At 19.9% G+C, this 10007-nt stretch overlaps 1 protein-coding gene across 1 annotated transcript; it reads right to left on the bottom strand.

Annotated features, from left to right (window-relative positions):
* Positions 1-1003: 1003 nt before the first annotated feature.
* Positions 1004-9481, bottom strand: PRSY57_1137700 (transcription factor with AP2 domain(s); the record flags this gene model as incomplete). The annotated part of the gene is made up of 3 exons (XM_012908337.2): positions 1004-1384; positions 1557-8227; positions 8380-9481. The coding sequence occupies 3 exons, from the start codon at positions 9479-9481 to the stop codon at positions 1004-1006; spliced, it is 8154 nt and encodes a 2717-aa protein (XP_012763791.2).
* Between the last annotated feature and the right edge of the window lie 526 nt (positions 9482-10007).

Raw genomic sequence — 10007 nt, forward strand, 5'->3', positions numbered from 1 at the left:
AATAAAATTTATATATTATATATTTTTTTGTACATATATTTGTATATGTATTTTTATACTATATATATATATATATATTATATATGTTAAATGTATATCAATAAATACGTATATAAATTATTTTACTTTTCTTTTTTTTTTTTTTTTTTTTTTTAAATGTAGTTATTTCTATATATGTATAAATAATCTTTTATGAGTTCTTTTTATTTTCAGTTGTAAATTTTTTTTTTTTTTTATAAAAAAAATTTAAAAAAAAAAAATTTAAATGTGAAGTAATAACGTGTCACCCTTTATATGTTTAAAATAAATAATATTATCATACATATACATATATATATATACTTATTATCGAATTAAATGCTTTCTTTTGAAAATAATTAATATATAGGTCTATAATTATAGAAATACTATATAAATATCAAGAATATTCATTTATAATATAATCATATATATATATATATATATATATATATATATAATAAATTCTAAGAAAAAAAAAGTCTACTGAACATTATTTTAGTTTATTTGTTTTTTCTTTTAAATAATAAGCACTGGATTTATATATTTTTTTAAATAACATAAATTAGTAAATAAAACACTCTTTAAAGACATGAGCGTATAAATAATAATTATATATTCAACTGTCTATGAATAATAAAATATAACAAAAAAAAAATAAAAAGAAAAAAAAATTAAAAACTATAAAATAATAATAAAGCTGTATATTTTATAATATATATATTATAGAATATAATTTCGTGGTGGAAAAAGAAAAAAAAAATAATAAAATAGAATAAAATAATAAAGCTAGATAAAATATTAAAAGATATAAATTATAAAGAATAAAACTGGATTGATTTTTAAATTACATTCAAAATGGTACACACAATATTTAATTGTGCATTTTATATTTAAGGCAAAAATTAATTACATATATATATATATATATATATATATATATATAAATATAATAAATATTTTAAATAAGTTCATTATATATTTTTTAATATAATGTATTATATGTTTGTATATCCAACGAATGAATTATTAATCTTTGTATTTCCAAGGATTGTGCTGATGGTAAAACGTTATTTAAAATTTCGGTACTAAATAATTTCAAGTAAGGTATAAGGGATGACACACCTACAGAATTTTGTGTATATTCAATATGATATTTTAAGGACTGTTCTTTTCTTTTCCTTTCAGTGTATAATATATCTTCTAATTTTATGTCATTTGATGTATTGATATTTTTGTATAGGTGAAATACTTGAGGTATACAATTCATAAGTATATCGTTCAGACATATAATAATGGATGTTTTAAGAAGTTCATAATATTTATCATCTATATTTAACATTGGAAACAAACTTTCTTCAGCGCTCTAAAAAAAAAAAATATAATAATATGAATGAAAGAAAAAATTTTATATGATAAAATAATATTACTTTTATATTATAAAAAAGATGCACACATAAACATATACACACATATATATATATATATATATATATATATAATATTTATGTATATTTTATTTTTCTTGTTTTGCGTACCTGTTTATTTTCATGTCCTACATTGCTCATATTATTGATGTGGTCATATTTTTCTTCAGGATTATCATTCGAATTCTCTAGTTTACTTTTATGATTATGTTGATAATTATAACATGATCCATGTCTTGAATTTTCAGAACTTGAATTATATATCTGTGTCATATTATTTGTATTAACTTGTGACTGTTCATTATTATTAAAATTATTAGTTTGTGTTTGTCTTTTAATTTGTTCTATAGATTCAATACTTAATTTATAAGCTTCTTTTACTCCTCTTCTAATAACAGAATATGCTTTTCTATAACCATTAATTTTTATTCGAAAACATTTATTAGCTTCATCATATATTAATCCATCTACAAATTTACATTTGCTTACCTCTCTATTTATTCTCACATCTCTTTCTTCTAAAGTTTCATCTAACACTGGACTGTAATTATAAGACTTATTTTCTGGTTCATAATTATTTAATGTTTTATTATTATTAAAATTTTTTGTGTTTTCATCTGCTCCTTTATTATTCTCACATTGATTGTCTATTACACCAAGACTGTTTGCATAACTACCAATAGATTTATCATTATTATTATTATTATAAATATTTTTATTACTATCTTCTCTATCTTTATCCTTAATATTGTTATTACTGTTATCTTTACTATCGTGGTTAGAAGATATCAATTTATTTAATATAACATCATTGTTCTTTATATTCATGTTATTATTATTATTATTATTATTATTATTATTATCATTATTATTATTATTATTATTATTAACTAAGTCACAATCATTAATATATCCATTTTTTCTAAAGCCTAATCCAATTGCACTTTCCGTATAAGCAGATGTTTTCACTTGTTTGTGTCCTAACTTATTATAATTGTTGTGACTATCAAAATAGGGTTGGTGTTTTACTTTATTATTTATTAATATATCATCATTCATAAAATGTTTTAGTAGACTATTTGTGCTTGAAATATCCTTTTTATTTTTATGATCCTCCACTTTATTTAATTCATTTTTTATTTCATCATTTTTTAAATAGTAATCTTGACTATTATTGAGATTGTCTACTTCATATATATGTGTAGGTGAATAATTATTTATAACTCCATTATTACTTATAGCACTATTACTAGAAGAAATATTTTGAACATTTAAGCTATTATTTAAAGTATTACTATTGCTAATATTATTATTTATATGTTGATTCTTTTTATTTCCACCAATATGATTATTATTATTATTATTATTATTATTATTAATTTTGGCATCTTTCAAAAAATCAGATGAACCTACCTCGTTTATAAAATTGATAAGGTTTGATTCTAAAGCACTATCATATTTTAATTGTCCAAAAGTATTATTACCAATTTGAATTTTATTATCATTATTTTTATTATTCACTTTATCTGACATATTCCATCTTTCAGCTTCTTCCCTTTCCCTTTCCTCTTCTTCCTCTTCATTTTCAATATTATTATATTGATCATCATAACATAAATTATTAGGTACGCCTTTTGGATCTTTCTTATTATTATTAATATCATTATTATTATTATTTATATTATTACTACTACTATTATTAGTTGCGAAATAGTCATGTTCTTTTTTATCTAAAAAATAATCATATATATTTGAACTGGTTTTCCCTTTTACATTAAAAGAATAATATAATCCACTACTATTACTTTCTTTGTCATTTAATGAATATAATTCTTTATCAATATTATTAATATTATTAGAAGAAAACGAAGCCTTTTTTTTTTTCTGATCATATTCTTCATCTACAGATGTCATTTCAGATATATTACTATAATTCACTTTTTCATCTTTTATAATTATGGATCCACTCTTTGTATTATATTTATAATTACTAGACATACTTGTACTTCTTTGAGGATAATATTTACCTTTATTGTTTTCTAATATACGATTACGAAATTCAGCTGCTAATTTGTATGCTTGATATACACCTCTTGTCCTAACACCAAATGATTTTCTGAAACCGCAAACACTAACAGTCCAATAATTTCTTCTCTTATCAAAAAACATACCTTGTAATTTTGGTAATCTAGAAGCTTGATTTAAAATTTCACTTTTTGGTAATCTCATATTTACTCCTCCGTCTAAAATGTTTTCAAGTTTCTCATTACTTTTATTTATACATACACTATTTTGATTTGAACACTTATCAAAACTTCTTAATATTTTTGAATTATCTGTATTATTTCCATCATCTTCATCATCATCATTTTTGTGATACTGTGATAAAATTATTGTTTCTCCATCACTTGATGGTCCATTAATAATAATATTATTATTATTATTATTATTATTATTATTATTGTGATTGTGATGATTATTATTTTTAATATCTTCAGAATTTAAATAATCCAAATTATATTCGTTGTTTAAATTGTTTGATTCCTTCTTTATATTTCTTGGAATTGTACCATTTTCGTGGTCAAATAATAATTTATCTTTATTATAAAAATATTTATTGTTCTCTTGATCATATTTATGTTCCGTCTTTTTGTTATGATTAGTATTCTTTTCACAATCAGAAGAATACACCTTAGTACTATGATTATCATCATTTGTATAATCATTATTATTATAAGTATTATTACTTATATTATTTTCACTGTGACTTAAAAAATTCAATTCCATTTTCCTTTTTCCATATTTTTTATTATTCTCTGAAATATTTTCATCATAGTTTTCATTTTTTACATTGCTATATAATTCATTATTTTGATAAGATAAAACATCATTTTCGCTTTTATATATATCTTCAGTAGTTCTTATTTTCTTCTTTTTTTTTGATGATAATGATAAATATTGAGACATTCCTTTTGACATAAGACTATCATTACTATCAGCATAATTTAGAAAAGCAATATCATCATTATAATAAGAGTTTTCATTATAGAATGTTTCCATACTTTTGTGCTCATTCGATATATTATTATCTTTTAAAAAATGGTTTGATTGTGTTTCTCCAATATTATATAAGACTTCAGGACGTTTTAATGCATGTACATTATGGACATGGATTTCATTTGTATTTAAGACAATTTGAGAGTCGGTCATATTTTCCCCTTCATTATTATTATTATTATTATTATTATTATTATTTGTTTCCCCTTCATTTCCTTGTGTCACCTTATTATAATAATTTGTTTGTATATCATGTTTTTCTTGCAAATTTCCTTTCTTGTGATCATTATTATTTGCGTCATTTTGTTGTTCTATTATTTTATCAAATTGAATATTTTTAATAACATTTTTAATGGACTGAGCAAATTCCTCTGAATTGGAATCAAAATTATTTGATTCTTTAACTTGTGAAAAATATTCACAAGCTTTATTATAAGACATAATAACATCATCGTTATAATCTGATGTACTAAAAAAGCTAATTCTCAAGTTTTCATTTTTATCTTTAAAAAACACTATCCATTTTTTCAATTTATCTTCCCATATAATACCTCTTAACCATGGTTTTATACTATATGCAATTTTTGTTTCTTCACAAATATTACTTAATACATTTCTATTATATTCGAAATAATTTAATTCTTTATATATATCATCTAATTCCAAATTATTTTTTTCTTTTATAAAATTGGATATATCATAAATATTTTCATTATATTCTCTTTTTTGTTTATTTAGATATTCCATACAGTCTATAAATGATTTATAAATTCCATCTTCAAAGGAATATATTTTCTTTTCATTATCTTTATAAGATACAACAAAATGAAGATTTTGTAAATCGTATGATATTTCAGGAATATGTGGAAATTTATTTAATTCTTTTGATAGATAAAATATAAAAGAATTTGTTCGAATTTTTATACAATATTTATATCCAATATCAATACCTTCTTTTTTTTTTATATGAATATTTTTTGTAATTTCATTACCTTTATTATCCCATAATTTACACGTCCACATTTTTTTTAACAAATTCCATTGAATACCTTTTTTCCAAGGACACAATTGGAAAGCAATATCATTAAATTCATTTATAGATGATGTATTTATTTCTTTATTAATTTCGTTATTTGTTTTGTTTAATATATAATCATTTTCGTTATTAATTATTTGTTCATTATCATCATTACTGTTTGATGTATTATTATCTGTATTCATATTATTATTATATATATTTTCATTATAATCTTCTTTTTCTTCCTTCTCCTTTTCTTCAGAATCATTTGAATTTTTTTCACCATTTATAATATCTTTATTTGTAACTTCTGAATTATTTGATATATGGTCATTTTTATTAGTATCTTCAATTTTGTCATTGTTTCCTTCACCTATCATTCCATTATTTACAGTAATATCTTCATCTATTTTATTTTGCTTCATTTTTTTTTTCTTTTTATGTTTTTTATTCATTTTCCCTTCATTATATGACTCTGATGTGTTGTGTTTTTTTTTTTCCCCATTTTGATCTTTTTCTTCACCATCCTCAACTTCTAACTTGACAGTTAAATATTCATCATAATTAATAGAATCCTCTGAACCCTTATTAATAATTTTATATATATTTTTAACATAATTTTCCTTTTTGATCATATTGTTATACGAATAATTCATGCATTGATTATTAAAATTAATCAAATTAAATTTATCATTCATAGTCATATTTTTTAAGATATTTATACCTTTTATTATTTTTTCATTATTATCTACACTATTATTATTAAGTATATTTCTTATCATTTGATTCAAATTTAACATATTCTCATGATTCACATTTTCATTAAGTTGATTCCTTTTTAATTCTTCATTTTTATGATGTTCATTATGTGTATAATATTTCATATTATTATTATTATTATTATTATTATTATATAAAATATTATTCATACTGTTCATATTATTATCTTTTTCTTTTTTTCCTGCCAAATGATACATTTTTAATTCATTTAAATTTTTAGATAGTGTTTCACCATTATCTAACAATCCGTTAGCTAATTTCTTGTATTTTTCATTTTCTCCTATATTTGAATAATTACTCTTTTTACTATTAATACGTTTGCGATACTCATCGAATGACAAGGCATCAAAATGTTCATCACCAAAAGGGATTACATTATTATTATTGTTGCTAATATTATTATTGCTAATATTATTGTTGCTAATATTATTATTGATAATATTATTATTACTAATATTATTATTGCTAATATTATTATTGCTAATATTATTATTACTAATATTATTATTATTACTAATATTATTATTATTACTAATATTATTATTATTACTAATATTATTATTGATAACATTATTATTACTAATATTATTATTACTAATATTATTATTACTACTAATATTATTATTACTAATATTATTATTATTATTGTTGTTAAATGCATTTATATTATTATTATTACTCACTAAGTTCGTATCGATCCTTTTGTTCATATTTACAAATTGATCATCTCCTTTTTGTTCAAGCATATTATTCTTTAATTTTCTTTTTTTTTCTTTTTTTTCAAAAAGATCGTCTTCATTTGACAATTTGTTCATAGTACTTTGCTTCATTACACTATTCAAAAGATTGATATGTACACTTTTATCCTCATTGGTTAAATATTTTCCATTCAATAATTGATATATATTATTTTCTGCTTCATCATGGAAAGGTTTAAAATAATTAGAATTTGTAATATTTCTATTTTTTGACACATCGTTATTATTTATACCTTTTTTATCATTTAAAGAAAACATTCCTTCATTTCCTAATATATTAAAATTTGAATCATTTAAAATATCATAAGAATTATTGTTTTGCATACTAGAATATTTATTCAAATTTCTAGAATTTAATAAAAATTCCTCATCCTGCTTATTAAAAGGAGGATTATCTGTTTTTAATCTTTTAATACCATTCAATACTTTTATATCGTTGGTACTTAAATAAGAAGAACTATCATTTAAAAACATAGTATCTTCTTTTCTCATATTTTCTAATTCTTCTAATTTTTTATTAATATTATTATGGTTTATATTTAGTTTTTGCTTTTCATTAATTAAATTATTCATCATATTTTCATTATTAAGAATGTCGTTCAAAGCCAATTCTGATTTTTGATTATTCATTAAAAAATTTGATTGCGCTGAATTAATTAACCTACTTATTTTGTTTTTGTGTATTTTAAAAGAACTCAAATCTTCACACATATTATTATGTTCACTGGAATTATTATATAAATTCAAATTGTGATTATCAATCGAATTATTATTATTATTATTATTATTATCAAGTATATTATTATTATTATTATTATCAAGTATATTATTATTATTATTATTATTATAAAGTACATTATTGTTATCATTCATATTATTATTATTGTTAATATTATTATTATTATCATTAAAATTATTCAACAAATCACCTTGTAATCCTCTAGAATGCTCTTGTTTATTAATATTTTTACACAACTTTTCCTGATTACATATATTAAGCTTATTGATACAATGGACAGCCATTTCGTAGGCATTATTGTATCCATATATATCTACAGGAAATTTATTAACAAGAACTTTGTTGTCATAATCGTATGTTACAACCCACTCTTTTTGAATGGAGTCATAAGAAAGGTATTTGAAAATAAGTTTATTTTTTCCTTGGATATCTAAAAAGGAGAATATAAAAAATAAACCAACATAAATAAATAAATAAATAAAAATATATAAGTACATATACATATATATATATATATATATACATATATATATATATATATATATATGTGCGTATATATTTATGTTTACGTTTCACGTTTACCTTTAAAGTCATTGGGTATTTGCGAATTAAGGTTCAACAAATTCAAGTGAGACGTTTTAGCCTCACCCTGTTGTTTTTTTAAGTGCCCTACATTAGCTGTCTCAAAATTTTTCCTATGTTGAATGGCTAACCTACGAGCTTCTTCAAATCCAAATTTATATACTGGGAAATATCTGTTAATACATCGTCCATTAATACATATACCAGATAGCCATCTATTTTGTGACTTATCAAATCTAACCCCAACAACATGAGGTAATTTTTCAGCCATTTTTGCATAATTTATTTCGTTATTATTAGGTACATGTCTACTACGATTATTACTACTAGATGTATTACAATTATTCTTATTAGATCCATTTGCACTTACACTATCTTTTTTATTTTTATTATTATTATTATTATTATCTAATTTATTTGTATTTTCATTTTTTATATGTACTAATGATCCACTTTTTTTCTTATCTTTACTTTTATGAATATATTCATCATCATTATTTATATGTTCCTCATCTTTTCTTTTATTATTCATATTATGAAATGTACTATCTATTTGATTATTATATGAATTTTCATTGCTAATAATATTATTATGACTTAAATTATTATTCATGTCATTAGTCATGTCTTCAATATTATCATTATTTTCATTATTATTATCATCATTAATATTTTCATCGTCTATATTTACAAGATTTGTATTTTCATTTTCATCTTCATCTATTATATTATTTTCATTCATATCATCATTCATATTATTATCATTATTTTCCTCATACAAATGATTCTCACAAATTTCTTCATTGTCTACATTGTCTTCATTCATATTATTCATATACTCATCACTATAAATCATATTTTTATGATTCATAATATTTTTACTATGTTTATGATTTTTATTATTAGGGCTATATTTCTTAGTATAAGATGATATAACATCTTTTGATTTACTAGAACTACCCTCACTTTTCTTGCCACCACTTAATCTACTTTTAGAATCTTCTATACTTATATCATTACTATAATCACTATTATAATATAATGAATTCATAGTTTTTTTTCTTCTCGTTCTTAGCTGTCTTTTGTTTGCATCACTCATCATTGTGAACTATTTTGTATTATTTATTATAAACGTATAAATACATATAAATATATAGTATATATATTAATAAATAATACAAAATATTATTACCATATATATTTAAATATATGTTACAAAATAATATTTTATGGATAATTATTACATATAAAAATATATATAAAAAAATTAAAAAAAAAACTAAATAAAGAAATAAATATATATAAATATATATATATTATTTTTTTAATAATGTAGCTGTTTTTTTTTTTTTGGAAAACAAATTCAAATAAAAAAAAAAAAAAAAAAATTTCTACATATATATAATAATAAATATATTTACATACAAAAATATATATATATATATAATTATTTGTTTTTATTTATTTACAATATTTATGTTTTCCTAATATATTCTTTATATGCATATAAAAAAAAAAAAAAAAAAAAAAAAAAAAAAATTTTTTTAATTTTTAATTTTTAAAAATAAATATATTTATTTTTAAAAAATAATTTTTTTTTTTTTTTTTTTTTTTTTTTTTTTTTTTTT

This window comes from Plasmodium reichenowi, chromosome 11 (genome assembly GCF_001601855.1).
Source record: "Plasmodium reichenowi strain SY57 chromosome 11, whole genome shotgun sequence".
Classification (NCBI taxonomy): Eukaryota; Apicomplexa; class Aconoidasida; order Haemosporida; family Plasmodiidae; genus Plasmodium; species Plasmodium reichenowi.